This window comes from Onychomys torridus, chromosome 18 (assembly GCF_903995425.1).
Source record: "Onychomys torridus chromosome 18, mOncTor1.1, whole genome shotgun sequence".
NCBI classification, from domain to species: Eukaryota; Metazoa; Chordata; class Mammalia; order Rodentia; family Cricetidae; genus Onychomys; species Onychomys torridus.
In genome coordinates, this window is record NC_050460.1 from 19,200,268 (window position 1) to 19,216,183 (window position 15,916).

A 15,916-nucleotide genomic window follows, 5' to 3' on the forward strand; every position below is an offset into this window, starting at 1 on the left:
CTCAACTGGATATGCCATACTCTGTTGACTCCCCAAGGGAGACCTCCTCATTCTTTCTGAATGGAGATGTAAGAGAAGTGGGGTGAGGAGAGAAGGGAGGTGAGGGGGAGCGAATGGGAGGAGTGGGGAGGGGAAACTGTAGTTGGTCTGTAAAATTAAAAGAATTTAATAAAAAAAGAAAATGCTATCTTATTGGAACATGAAGAGGAGCTATAGGGGAAGGGTGAAGGGAAGCTATCTAAGGCAAAAGGTAGCCAAGAGGAAAGACAACCTTGGCAAATAACTCAATGGATACAGAAAGTAGAGGTATGTGGCCATGGACAAAACTAAATGGTGTCAAGAATTAAAGGAGAAAGCTAGGAAGCAGAGGTCAGACGGTAGACAATCTTGATTGCTACTCTGAGAAGCAGGAATATATATATTGGATATAAAGATCAAGACTAGTCTATAACTATTTGAGAGCTCATTCCAATTCATGACAACACAAAGCACCAGTATATACTTCTATTCTGCCCTATAAATAAATAAACACTGACACATGTCATTTATGCCTCAATAATGTTGATTTTTAAATTTTCAAAAGGTAAAATCAAGGATATTGCCTTATTAATCATTGTCTTTCCATGTTTCCACACATATGATAAAACATATTCAAAATCAAGGCACCATAATTTACACCCAAATCCTTTACAAACATGATATTCTCCTTAACTCTAGCTTATCTAACACACCTTTCTTACATACTACTGCCAAAACAATCTTGCAAAAGAATATCTCTAAATTAGGACACCACGTCCTTTAGAAACTCCAGTATTAGCCAGGTGAGGGGCCACCTATGGATCAGCCCAGCACTCAGAGGCTGAGGAGGGAGGAGTTAAGCATGTAGCCTGGGAGCCAATGAGATGGCACAGCAGATGTCTGCTGAAGACATCTGTTTCCAAGTCTGGTTGACCTGAGTTCAATGCCCAGAACCCACAGGGTGGAATCAGGGAACCAACCGCAGCAGTTGTCCGTTGACCTCCACACACCCCGGTGCAAATGCATACACTTGCTAGAGCACACACACACACACAGCACAACAAATGTAATTCAAAACTAAAGAAAGGACCTTGAGTTGACCTGAGCTATAGAAGGGAGGGATAAGGAAAGAGAGAAATCAAGAACAAAGTGTATTCCAGAGCCACTCCTCAACCAGAAGAATATGTAAATACCTACTATGTGAATTCAATCGACCGTTCTGGCCTTACTTCTCACTACTCCTCATATACAGACACAAATGTGTCCAAACTCACAGTTTATTTATGGTTTCCAAGACCATCTTGAGGCTGCCTTTTAGTCTAACATCTTTCCTGCTTCATGCTTCAAGATCTAGCTCATATGTTATAAAGCATGGAATCCTCTCTCAACTGTCACGTGTGATCTCTTCATTTTGTAAACTTAACCCCAGTCTCACTCACACGGCAGCTAAAGTCACCATTCTCGGGGCCATGCAGAGAATACCTGTTTCACGAGGATCTCAAATGATGTAAACCCACATTTATAACTGACTAGAAATCTAGTAGGAGAGTTCAGAAGGTTATACTCAGTAGGGAGGATTAACTGCATAAATTACTTGCTGAAAAGCTAATAATTGGCATTTCATAAATAACCAGAAAGTCTTTAATATAACCATATAATAAGATCGTAATCTTAGATTATTTTTTAAAAAGAAATTTTACCTTTTCAGTTGTTAGTGGTTTGGCAGGCTTTTCTGGCTCCTTTTCTCTCTTTTTCTCTTCCTTTTTTTTTTCCTTTTCTTTCTAAAACATAGCCCAAAGTTTTCATAAGTTTACTTTTTACAACAGAAACTTTTGGTTCATTTTTACTAGTTTAAATCATCATTTGAGAATGACAGAAATATCAAGTGCTTGCATTACCACATGCTACTAAAATCTGAAAGTCAAAAGCAATTTCATTTTTTTCATTGAGGTTACATTACATGCTAATGACAATACAGAGGATTATTCAAAACTTCAAAAGTGGATTTCTTTTTTCTTTTTGAGACAATGTCTTACTATGTAGCCCTGGATATACTAGATCTCAACCTATAGACCAGGCTGCCTTGTTAATCAAGAGATTTGCCTGCCTCTGCCTCTCAAGTGCTCGCCCAACACAACTGACTTTCTTTGTGATTTGGATAAAGTAACACCCTATCAGAAAAACACAAGAGTTAAAATCATCCTAATTTCAAAAGTAACCACAAAATATTTTCAGGCCACTATCATAGTTTAATGTTTTTAAAAACAAATATAAAGATTTTTTTTCATTAAAAATACTAAGGACAGGGTCTGGAGATTTAGCTCAGTGGTAGCAAGTGCAAGACCCTAGGTTCGGTCCTCAGCTCAGAGAAGAAAAAACAACAACAACAACAACAACTAAGGACAGTACATGGGTCGTGAGCCAAATGACTGGTGTAAGTAGTTGGGGTAAATTATAATTCTCCAAGGAGAATTAAAAACAGTAACTACAAATCTTAAAGGTCACAAAAGGGGGGGGGGGGGGGGGGGGAAGGGAGAGAGGAGAGAGACGAGGGGAGGGAAAAGGGGAGGGGGAAGAGAAAGAGAGAGATATAAGACAGATAAAGAGAGAAAGATAAAAGGATGAATACATTAAACTTAGTCAAAATACCTAAAGACCAAATCTGTACCTGCCACAGATAAATCAGTAAAAAGAACAGTGGTAATTCCTAGGCTACAGTGTGAACTAAGAACTACAATGGACTTAACCATTCATATAAAGTTCAAAAGACAAAAAATATAGTTGAAGGTATGAATACAAGTATAAAATTATAAAAATAATAATTTAGAGCACATACATGCACAAAAACACAAAATTGATGATGATAAGTAGAAAATCGGGATGCTAATTACCTTTAAACAGAAAGAATGAAGTGATTAAAAGAGTAAGTTATGAGCTTTGGAAGTGACAATTAACACTCAGTTTGACAGATATATACATAATACATACACAGTGATTGCTTATAAGTATTCACAGTCAACATAAATTTAATGTACATTTATTTTTAAAAAGTATTAAAAACCTCAGAATACTGTAAAGTATAAAGCAGGACACCAATATGAGAAATTTATTTTCAATTTCAGCACTTGCAGCAAAATATAAAAGAAGAAAAAGAAACACTCAGCATTGGCCCCAAATTAAAAAAAAAATCATAGCAAATATCTTTATGGCATAAACAGCAGTGCCTTCAATTATAAGCTTAAGAATAGCAGCAAAATTCTAAAGCACTTCTGTTAACATTTCCTTTTACTGGCAAACAGTGAGAGTAATAGTAAGTTGGTGAGTACATTTGTATACAGACACCAACAAATAGTGTATGTGTAGCAAAATGAGAACAGGCGGCTAAATTTCTAGAATCTGCATATTAGTATTTATTGTCAACTAGAAACAACCTACAGTTAGTTGCAAAGAGGGAACTTCAACTGTCTATGAGAAATAGTCTTGACTGATGTGGGAGGGCTTAGCCCACTGTGGGGTACCATCCCTACAGGTAGGCCAGGTTACAAGAGAAAGCAGAGACAATGAGCAACCTAGAAAGCAAGTAGCATCCTCCAGGGGTTCTGCTTGGAGTTTCTACTTCAGTCCCTGCTCCAATTTCCCTCAATAGTGAACTGTGACCTAGAGGTGCAAACTAAAATCAACCCTTTCCTCCCTAGGTTGTTGCTCTTGGTCATGGTATTTATCATAGCAATGGAAAAGGAAATTACAACAATCTAGATAAAAAACTTATATTTAAGGCTTCTTAGGACAACAATTCTCTCAAACCATTTGTTTCCATCATGCTTTTCAAGAACAAAGTAAATGTAACATAAAGCTGTACTTCTGAATACCTATAATGCAAAAGTACAAAGAGCAGTTGATTTTAATTACCAAATGAGTATATCAAAATGGTCTAGAACAAACAGAAGAGCATCTAGGAAGTAGGTTATTTCTCAGAATACGTTTATATCTGCCCAACTTCTTGGAACTTAAGATTAGAAGTAAAATTTAAGCTCTTTGGGGTCAACTAGAAGCATCATCTATATCTGACTCAACCATAACCCAAACCAAACCTTCACTTCTAAAATACATACTTCTTCCTTAGTGTCTAATTTAATCTTTGCAAAAACTGTCCAAAGCAACTACAATCATGACTATTTTCTTGCAAATGAAGAAACGAAAAACCTAGGAAAGTAATACTCAAAATCCAACAACTACTCGGTATGTATCCCTTTGTGCTGATGGACTGAAGATGCCAAGCATTCAAGTCTCACTGCTCACTGCAGCACAGCAGAGCTTTACCGTCACCTGTTATTTATTAGTCCTTACGTTACAGCTGATATTTACTGAACCTTTACTGCTACGTAGACACTATTCCAAACTCATTTCATCCTCACAACAACTTCATGAAGTGAGTAATTATCCCTACTTTATAAGAAAAATAAAATGAGCAAAAATCCTTTATAAATTATAAAATGTCTCCTAGATATAATTAGTAAGGTTTAGTGAGAAAGGCTGACCCATGTTAATAAGCTAAGTAAGCTGCTCCTTAACTTCTTAGAGCTGTTAGTTATTGCTACAGTTGGAATGTCTGTGGCCACTTCCAAATGCATGTGTTGAAACTAAAACCCCAACACTGAGAGCCAGTATGAAGAGTTGAGGGCCTTTGGGAGGTGATGAGGTCACAAGAGTAGAACCCCTATGACTGGGATTAGTGTTCCTATAAAACAGGACCCAGAGTGAGTCTTACCCATTTCCACCAAGTGAGATAACAGCAAGGTGTCATTCTATGAATAAGCAAGTAGGCCCACACAAGGCACAGGGCCTTGGTCTTGAACTTTACAGCCTCCAGTACTGTGAGAAACAGATTGCTGTTGTTCATAAGCCACATAACACATGGTGTTTTGATACAGCCGCCTACAGAAACAAAGTTACTTTTCAAGGAAAACATCACTAATGAAAAAGGCTCATAATTTAATCACTATGATTGGTGAGCACATATGAAATCACCCAAAATAAATGTATTTAGTTACATTTAATAGGGGGAAAGCAGCATGACTTGACTCCCTTTAATATTAGAATTTCAGCCAATGAAATACAGCTTATTGCAGTCACGGCATAATGACTCAGGATTGGAAGCAACATTAACAGTGTGGGCTCTAAACCAGGGTCAGAGTCTGACCCAGAGATGACTCTTCTTACCCAGAGAATCAAAAGCTGTTAGAAAGGAAGGAAGGAAGGAAGGAAGGAAGGAAGGAAGGAAGGAAGGAAGGAAGGAAGGAAGGAAGGAAGGAAAAGAGTCAAGCATGGGGTCACACACCTGTAATCCCAAAACTCCAGAGGAGGATCAGGAGTTCAAGGTCACTGTGACCTACACTGAAACCCTGTGTCAAAAAAGGGAAAGGAAGGTGGAAAAGGGGAGGGAAAACAGAGAGAAGCGCAGAGGCCCTCCAGAACTTAAGCTGAACACTGAATTACCAGAGCCTGTTCACTTTTAACCCTGCACTGTGTGCTCCACAATTTCAGTCTCAGGAACTCCGCTGGTGCTGAAAACTCTCAGCTGTTCTCATGGAAATGGCTTTCTTGGGTGGTTCAGCACACTATTCAGATCTGAGAGTCCACCTCTCGTACCTCTGTATCTCTGAGCTGTAAATCTCCATGTCCAAATATCTACTAGGCATCGTAGCCTCATACTTAACATGCCCAGCTTTGAACTCATCTCCTTTTCCATGTTTCTCTTCAAATCAGATCCTTATCTACATGGAAATGATGAAGTCGGAAATGGAAGGAGAAGGCTTCCAAAGCACCCCCACAGCTCACCAGTTATTAAACACCAGAGGGTCTACCTTACAATCTCTCAAAACTACACTCTTCTTTTCTCTGTCCAACTTTAGCAGATGTCTCTGTCATTTTATTCCTAGATTAAGCCTGGTTCTTATGCCTTTTTCTCCACTCATTACCACAAAATTCACTTCCCCAGGGAGGAGCCAGGAGAACAGTGTTAAAAAATGATCCTTTGCTCCCTTTCCCTTCAAACTCAAGGCTAAAGTATCAGAGCCTTCAGAAGATCAGTCTCCTTCAGTGGTTCTTCAGACCTCCCCCACACTTCTCTCCCTCTCCTTCCTATTTCCTCCCACCATTTAACCTGTCAGTCCTTAAACACAGTACTCCAGCCATACTTTTGTCACAAACTGCTTTCTCTACCTGGAATACCTCCTGATCCTTAGAGCTAATGCCTAATCAAGAGTATAAAACCATCTATATTAGTAGTACAAAGCTATCTCAGTCACAGCATAAACAGACTGCATTATAAACAGCTGTATAGCTAGCTACCTATTCCCCCACTTTAGACCATAAAGTCCGCAAGGGCACAGATACATTATTTGTCTTTGTGTCCCACAAGTCTAGCATGCCAGTTATCAAGAAGTAGACACAAGAAAAGGTAGAATCAAAGGAAATTAAAACTCTGAAATATGTGCACACAAGACTTGAAGAATACATAATACAAGACATAAGAATACTTATCTTGCCAGGCGGTGGTGGCGCACGCCTTTAATCTCAGCACTGGGGAGGCAGAGGCAGATGGATCTCTGTGAGTTCGAGGCCAGCCTGATCTATAGAGTGAGTTCTAGGACAGGCTCCAAAGCTACAGAGAAACCTTATCTCGGAAAAAAAAAAAAAAAAAAAAACTTATATCTTACTACCTCCACGCAGATTCTACTCTAAAAATCTTCAGACAGTTCTAAATTCGCAATCCCATAAAATACATAATTTTTCTATGACAGTTGATATTACTTCAAAAAGAAATTTGACATCAGTTTTCAAGTGCTTATAATAACAGCATCATAGTCAGAAAAGATTTTTGACCAAAGACCTAGAGTCAGAGAATTCAATAACAATGTATCCTTAAATTTCATCTAGCTTAAAGCTAGTTCCTACGAGGTAGTAATAAATATGACAACAAAAAATTGCTTAATGGCTACATATAATAGCCCCAAAATCAGTCACTCTGAAATTTTGTCAATATGTAACAAAACTCTTTACTCATGCCAATAGCATATGACAAGATTCAGTAAGTTAAAATATTTGACATTTTTCATTCTGCATATCATTCAAAACATGATTTCTACCAGTGTTTCTAAATCCTATCAATGAGAACCCACCTATCAATGAACACTACAAATGCACATGTGGAAAACATTACTATACCTCTAATTTGTTTTTATCGACAGCAGCTTGCAGAGAAGGAGAAGCTACCAAAGGCTGAAGAGGGGCATCAGAGGAGGAAATCTAGATGTGCAGATGCAAAGTTAGGAGGGAAAAACAAGAGAAGGTGGTAATCAAAACCGACAAACACCAGAAAGAAACAAACATTCACATACTTCTGATAAAAGTAGTTTAAAGACTTTTTAACAAAGTAAAATAGTGCCATCAAGAATAAGTATGTTTTAAAAACAATGTCCACGTGAAATATTTTAAAAACACAGTAAAGAGTAATATATATGTATATATAAAAATAGATTTTAATACTGTACAAAATTTAAACTAGATTTAGATAAGATCATAGCAAAACTATCTGAAGTATAATTTTCTCTGATAATTCATTTTCAGTCAAGGTTACTACTGAAACTCAAGTACACTGGAGCAAGAAAAAGTTTCATGTAAAGTAGAAGAGTGAAAAATTTGTTTTTACTGATAATAACTTTAAGATGGAAAATAAAACAGAGGAAACAGTAAAAGTTAAATTTTTAACTTGCTGTTTAAGAAAACAGAAACAAAGACTGAGAAAAAGACTGGGTTAATGGAATAGCTGGGTAGCCGCAGAGTTATTACAAAGTAGTTTATTCATGTCCTCCATGAGGATGGGCATGCAAACACAAGCCCCAGGGCAGCACTCGCTGGGCTACCCCAAAGCACTGACACTGTCACACACACACACACACACACACACACACACACACACACACACGGCGGCCATTTACACACAAAAATGAAATTCACCTGAAGCTTTACACACATCTTCCTATCCAATTCCTACATGCATGGATGATCACTTCAACAGAAGCATTGTCTTACTGCTCTCTTTACCACAAACAACGTAAACTGAATGTTTATAATATACATGCCAGCTCTTTGGAGCCACAAAGCTGGCATCTCTCTGTTTCCCTGTCTTACTGGTGGGGCCTATGGGGATTTAGAGCTGCTATTCTAGATGGGCTGCTGCAGTGTCAAAAGAACTCCTTCAACCTTCTGGTTAACCATGACTGTGCTCTTGTATCTCTTGGGACACTTGTTTCCCCTTGCATGGTGTTTCTGCTGTAACTATGTAAACTAAACATTTAATTAACATTAAAGCAAGCCTCCCATACAAGAAAATGCACAGCACATGGAAAGGTAAATTTTCCATTAAGAAAACGTCAAGCTAGGGGTTGGGGATTTAGCTCAGTGGTAGAGCACTTGCCTAGCAAGTGCAAGGCTCTGGGTTCCATCCTCAGCTCCCCCCCCCCCAAAAAAAAAGAAAGAAAGAAAACTAGCCAGGAGTGGTGGCATACCCAGCACTCAGGACCCAAGGCAGCTGGATTTTTGTGAATTCCAGTCCAGACAGAGCTACCTAAGGAGACGTTGTTTAAAAGAGAGAGAGAGAATCTGGTCAAACTGTACCTTAGAGCCCAACTTAAAGCTGGCTGTTCCTGGAGATATAGAAATTTTCATGAAAAAGGGGATTAAAACACAAAATCAATTAATAAAGTACCTTGTATCATAAAACTTCCTTGTACAAACTTGTAAAAAAGCAGAACACAGAAATACAAAAGGTGAGAGTGGTATTAAGAACATCAAGAAACAAAAAGACAACTTATAAAAGTTCTTCAGGAGGGTAAGAGAGGCCAAAAGAAACAAAGTGGGTACTCTTTAAAGTTCTACATCTCTCAAACCATCTCTTTCTCATAGCTCACTAACTACCCTACAGTAAGAGAGTGCTACCGTCTCCTGGAACAGTCCCGACTCCCCCACCCCAAATCCTTTCTCTACACTGAGTTACTCTCCCATGCAAATCTGGTCTTGGCTAATTTACACAGGGACAAAGTCCAAATTCCCTAACTGGATCCCACCTCTCCTACGGCTTTCCTTCCCTGCTCTGCCTACACTCTGCTGTTTAGTCACCTCAACTCCTGGTCTCAGGTCTCTAGTTTGCCTCTACTGACTTAAAGGCCTTTGTTCTTCTTAGTCACACTAGGTGAAAGGCCCACACTTTTATTAGTTCTTTCCTTTTGATTTGACATGGCTTTTTCTAGGAATCCAAGTATTCATTGATTCCTATTGACTGGGTTTTATACATAGCCCAGGTTGGCCTTGAACTCACTCTGTAACCCAGGCAGGCCTTGACCTTGGGATCCTTCTGCCTCAGCCTCTAGACCAGCTGTTCTCAACATGTGGGTTGCGACCCCTTGGGGGTTGAACAGCCCTTTCACAGAGGTCGTGAGGAACTGTTAAAGGGTCACAGATTTAGGAAGGTTGAGAACCACTGCTTTACACTAAGATTACAGGTCAGTAAGCACCACCATGGCAGCCTATTGAAGGCATTCCTTACAACAGAATATAAAGTATCCCTGCAATGAAGCTGACTCCACACTGGCTTCTCTCAGTCTCTTATGATGATGCGCACAGGTACACTGAGCTGTGGTCTATCCACTGCTTTAGAAAACAACAAAGCTCACTGCTACTGTTTCACTGCACTTCACTGCTTTGTCTGTTGTCACATTTGGAAATATGTTCCAGAAAGTCAAGACTTAGATGGGGAAATAGGATCTCTTAAAATAAGAAACAAATCAAAAGCAGTAGCACACCCTGACAACATTTGAAATAACATCTGAAACAGGAGACAGATAAAATTATAAAAATAAGACATTAAGACAAATTAGAGCTATTTAACACAGGAGTTACTGCCACATAAAACTCAACAGTCATCAAGATAGCTCTTGATCAGAGCACAACTAATGTAACTAGTGTCCAAATTGCCCACTTCCTTCAGGAAATAACTTAGATAGAAGGCACTCATATTTTGTCTCAGATTTTTAAAATCTGGTATAACCTTTACTGAGTATTCTAGCTGACTTTGAGCATGGGTTACATGTAAATAACTTTCATAAATGTTTCTGGATTTTCATTACTAATACAAACTTGGGAGTATATAATCTTTTACTTCAAAATATTTTACTTCCAAATCTACAAAAAAAAAAAAGAAAAAGAAAAATAGAGTGCCTATAATGTTTATATTATACAAACATTAATATTCATCACATGTTAACAACACACCATATTTATTCTTTAGACACACTCATGCACATACACATGCAAACTTCCAGATTTCACTGAACTATTTAAAAATGAGTTACAAATACCATAACATTTAATCCTAAACACTCTATTTTTACTACATTTCCTATGAATGAAAAATTATCACAACAGCCCACATCTATACATAAAAAGGAAAAAAAAAGTTTTCATCCAAAGATAAAGGTCTTACAAAATAACTGGGCAGTGGTAGCACACGTCTTTAATCCCAGCACTCGGGAGGCAGAGGCAGGAGGATCTCTGTGAGTTCGAGGCCAGCCTGGTCTACAGAGCAAGTTCCAGGACAGGCTCCAAAACTACACAGAGAAACCCTGTTTTGAAAAACAACAACAACAACAACAAAAAAAAAAAAAAAAAAAAAAAAAAAAAAACCTCTTACAAATTAACACATAATCCTAATTTCCAACTTGCTGAGAATAAAAAATACAAATTCAAGTAAAAAGTTTAGAATTTCACATGCACAGTTTAATATAAAGCAGTATGTTTTATAAAATATTCTAAATAATTTAATATTTTATATGAAATCCATTATGTATATAGTTAGTTCACTTACAGATTAATGGAGTCTTCATTCAAGCACATTGTAAGTACCATTCCCAACACTAATTTGTATTTAGCCTTCAACAGCTTCTGTCTATTCCACCCACTGACGGTGTAGTTCGAAGGACTACAAGGACTCTCTCAGTTCCCTAACTCCAGGCATTTTGACACCTGGTTCCCTGCTGGTAGCTGCTTGGGGAGGCTTAGGCGGTATGGTCATGAGATCTTAAAGACTGTGTCATTTCCAGTTTGCTCTCTTTGCTTCCTTTTGGAGTGTGAGATGTAAGCCTCAGCTCTCAGCCTCCACTCCAGTTACCCTGCCTGCCTGCTGCCACACTTCTTAGTGTGGTGATGGACTTCAATGCCGCTGGAACTGAGTAGTAAATTAAACCCCAAATAAACTGTTCCTTCTGTAAGTTGCCTCGTCAGGGTGCTTCCCCACAGCAAAAGAAAAGTAACTGAACAGAACCGAAGCAAAAGGCTGGTTTACATGCAAAATGAGATGGAAACTACTATCTCAGAACTGCCTGACAAATGACTTCACAAGATGAACCACTTGAATGCTTGCTTATTCAAATAAGAAATCAAAGGCCAAACATTGATTTCAACTATAAAGGCAACTAGCCTTACATAATTAACTGAGAAGGAAAATTTTAATCTGAAATAAAAACTACATAGAGGCAGGTGATTAATATATTTTATTCCAACAGCGAAGTAACAACTAAATATGCTTGTTAATAATCAAAGGGAGTGCCCAGCATTAATATACTCCTGGGATTCATGTTTCAATAGACCCAACAAAATTCTAGCAGAAAACCAGACTACAAGTTTTCTTTAGCATTCATTTCTAGAATTGCAAAGTAATTTTTATGTCTTCCTCTTTTATTCTTGAACTGGTGGCTTTATCTTCTTTTTAATTATAGAATTAATTGCTTCAATGAAAGGTCAAATAAGCTGAACCCACTCTACTTTACAAGTTTTCATCATTATGTAACTAAAAAAAAAGCCCAATATTTAAATAGCCACGCATATGCAACTAATATGTTTTACAATAAACGAAATGAGCTGTATGTTGAACATTTGAAATCTACCTAACAAATATTAATTGGTAAAAGATGAAGGTTTTACTTACATTTGTAATAGCTATAGCATTTTTATCATAGTATTTCTTCTTTTCATATTTATCTCTGATGAAAAATTCTACTGCTCTGAAAACAGATAACTTAAGGAAAAAAGTGAATTCCATCAAGTGTATATTTCCCTTTATTCATTCCTCTCCAATAGTCCCACACTAATTTTTCTATTCCCCAACCTTCATTTTCTCATCCTACTATGTACATGGTCTATATCATACTTTTCTTTCTTTCTCACTGAAAGTGCATTTATTTCAGGAAAATTCATTCAAAAACAACAAACAAACAAATCATCCCAACTTGGAAAGAAAAACAACAGTATAATTCTTAATTCCAACTCTACCACCACTTCTATCACCCAGCTCTCAATTTAGCTTAGGTTCATCTTGCAATAAACTTGCATCCATGCAGTACTGAGAATATCCCAAACAGTGCATGCTGCATGCTGTACACTGATTCTTTCAATTCCTCCCAAAACCCAGCTAATTGACTTATGTATTTTCACAACATAAATGAACAATCAGCAACCCAGGAAGATTAAGTAGATTAAGTAGCTGATTCCAACATGACTATTTTTCCTACCTTACCAGCTATATCATAAATGGGGGAAACTCAGAATTTCCTATTTATTAAAATAGTGCCCAATTTTTTTCCTTTCAAAGGTGAGGAATGCAGAAGTTTAGTAGCTAAAACTAAGGTTTCCACTTATAACAAGAAAGCTTCTCAGGAATTATTTAAGTAGTAAGGAATATAAAAAAAAAATTACACACAGTCACCAAGTTCATCTGTTTTATACTATTTTATAAAAATAAAGGATTAAGACTGGTGAAATCATTAAGCCTTCTTATTTATCAACAGAAAACTATTTAGAAAAAAATATTTTTCAATTCCAAGGAAATCACTTAAAGAAGGGCTATGCCAGCTTTGGTTGCTCTCAGTGCCTATGAACCCCTTAAAGCAAAAACACTCAGAAAGAGAGAAAAAGTCGGGTGGTGGTGGCACTCGCCTTTGTCCCAGCACTGGGGAGGCAAAGCCAGGAGGATCTCTGAGTTCAAGGCCAGCATGGGCTACAGTGCGAGATCCAGGATAGGCATTAAAACTACACAGAGAAACCCTGTCTCAAAAAAAAGAAAGAAGAAAGGAAGAAAGGAAGGAAGGAAGGAAGGAAGGAGGGGAGGAGGGGAGGAGGGGAGGAGGGGAGGAGGGAAGGAGGGAAGGAAGGAGGGAAGGGGAGGGAAAAGGGGAGGGAAAAGGGAAAGGAAGGGAAAAGGGGAGGAGAGGGGAGGAGAGGGGATGGGGGAGGGGATGGGAGGGAGGGAGGGAGGGAGGGAGGGAGGGAGGGAGGGAGAGAAGGAAGGAAGGAAGGAAGGAAGGAAGGAAGGAAGGAAGGAAGGAAGGAAGGAAAAGAAAGAAAAGAAAGTAAAGAAAATATATGTATGCAAGCCAATTTTTCATGATTAATTCTACCTAAAGTAAATAATGACTAAACTCGAGAGATCTGTACATTTTAAGGAGCAGATAAGTATTTTAGGATTTTCCCAAGAGTAGATCTGTTTTAACTACTCAACTCTACATCTAAAAGCTTCCATGTAGTCACAGAAAATTGTAACTAGTAGGTATGGCTGGATTCTAACTGAAGTTCATATGTAGAAACAGATCTTTGGTTCAAAGTCATTCATGAATTCTATTCTAATGCTCTGAACAAAGTACAACCCAGATGGATATAAAGGGCCAGCAACATGAGTTGGCAGGTAAGAATGCTTGCCACCAACCCAACAACCTGAGTTCAATGCCAGGAACCCAGGTTGTAGAAAGAAAGAACAATCCCAGCAGGCTGTCCTCTGACCTTCACCCGCACCCACTGCACACATGGACACAGATACTCAATAAATAAAGCATTGGAACATATTTAAAGAAGGAACTGTCGAGAAACTGCCATTCTCAGCATTTTCAAAAGAAACTTTCATTAAACGTCTACTGATTGCCAATGGCTAACTCCCAAAAATAGTTTCCAATATAATGCCACATTTGTAGTACTTAACTTTCCTTAACTTTCGAGCTAACTAATTATCAAGTGAAAACTTAAAAAACAAAACAAAACAAAACACATGAGAATGCTGGCATCACAGGTTGTTCAGAGTTTTGAGAATACATATAAATATTTAAACAATCAATAAATGAAGTTAGTTTTTATTTTTATGTAATTCCGTGCCTCAGTTTCATCAGCTTTAAAATGTAAACAACATTTATTGAATTATTTTAAGAATTAAATGTCAGTCTCTGTGAAGTACAAAGTAAGAACAGTGCCATTTTAAATTTTAGTTCAAAACTAATAGAAAAATATTGTGAATGGGAACGCTTTTAAAAGATACAATCTACAGTAGAGGAGGAAATAGCAACTACTGTAAAAGTGTTGGCTAATAATTAAGTTTAAACACATGCGAAATGGCTACAAAGCCAATAAATTTGGAGATCAGGAGACTGTTGATGAGTTCTAGTGTACAACAGAGCTCATGGAACCAAAGTAATTAAAATATTTAAATAAGACAAAATATCCTAATAATGTAAAGCGTTATCTTTTGCCGTACACTAGTACATGCAGCCTATAATTAACCACATCTCACATGAGAAATGACAGTTACGGCATCATTTGTACAACCTTTGTAAATTGTAAAACTTTGAAAAAGCAATAAATCTTGTTAAGAATGTAATGAGGCTCCTATTATATGAATTTAACTCAGTTTGGTTCCATTTGCCTAGGGTTATATATTTATATCTACAAAAGTGCAGAGATATTAGACTTTGTTCAAAGAGCCATGAGCTTTACAAAGATAGATGGAAGGATGGATGGATGGATGGATGGATGGACGGACGAACAGCTGGGAAGAAAGAAAGACTTTTTTTTCTTTTTCTTTTTTGAAGACTGATTTTTTTCTTATTTAATTCTCTTATAAAATTGTATTTAAATCTATAAAGGTAAAGAAATGTAAGGCTTTTTAATAACCAAAGTCAGCCTTGGGTGTTTCAAGCATTATAAGAGCCTTGACACAGTGAGTTGCTGCTGGTCTGGTCTTCTGAGGCTACTTTTCTTAGCTTTCTCTGTTTTAATGTAGGGGTATTCTGCCTGCCTGCATGTCTGTGCACCACTTGCCTACCTTGTATCCATGGAGTCCAGGAGACGGTATCAGATCCCCTGGAGTTAGAGACAGTTATAAACTGCCAGTGGGTGCTGGGAACTGAACCAGGTCCTCTGGGAGAGTAGCCAGTGCTCTTAACTGCTGAGTCATCTCTCTAGCCTGGCTTGCTTTCTTCCTTTTCTTTGCTTTTTTTTTTTTCTTTTTCTTTTTGATTCCCCTGGGACTCCAATCCAGGGCCTTAGGCATGCTACCGGATAAACATTCTCTGAGCTGTAATTCCCGTCCTGATGTTATGTTTTTCAAAGAGATTTAAGCTTTAGACGGAAGGAAGGCAAAACTGATTTTCTTATTAATCTCTCTAAATCAGTGGTTCTCAACCTGAAGGTCGCCACCTCTTTCAGGGGGTGAATGACCCTTTCACCTTAGACCATCAGAAAACACAGATACTGACATTACAATTCTTAACAGTAGCAAAATTACAGTTATACAGTAGCAAAGAAAATGATTTTATGGTTGGGGGTCACCACGACATGAGGAACTGTATTAAAGAGTCGCAGCGTTAGGACGGCTGGGAACCACTGCTCTAAATCAGTGTTTCAGAGCAAAAACCATGATGACAAATGTTTCTGAGATAGACCTCCTTATGGAGTTCAAGCTCAAGTAATCCCACATTACAGCCTCCTGAGTTGCTGCAACTACAGTCCCTGACCTTTCTCT

The 15,916-nt window shown here is 37.9% G+C and overlaps 1 protein-coding gene across 1 annotated transcript in view; it reads right to left on the reverse strand.

Annotated features, from left to right (window-relative positions):
- Positions 1–15,916, reverse strand: part of Smap1 (small ArfGAP 1) — a 99,577-nt gene that overhangs the window by 32,943 nt on the left and 50,718 nt on the right. Inside the window, exons 4-6 of the mRNA XM_036168424.1 lie at positions 12,062–12,137; positions 7,246–7,326; positions 1,719–1,799 (exon numbers count right to left, since the gene is read on the reverse strand). Of these exons, the coding sequence (XP_036024317.1) occupies positions 1,719–1,799; positions 7,246–7,326; positions 12,062–12,137 (238 nt within the window). The remainder of the gene's footprint in view (positions 1–1,718; positions 1,800–7,245; positions 7,327–12,061; positions 12,138–15,916) is intronic.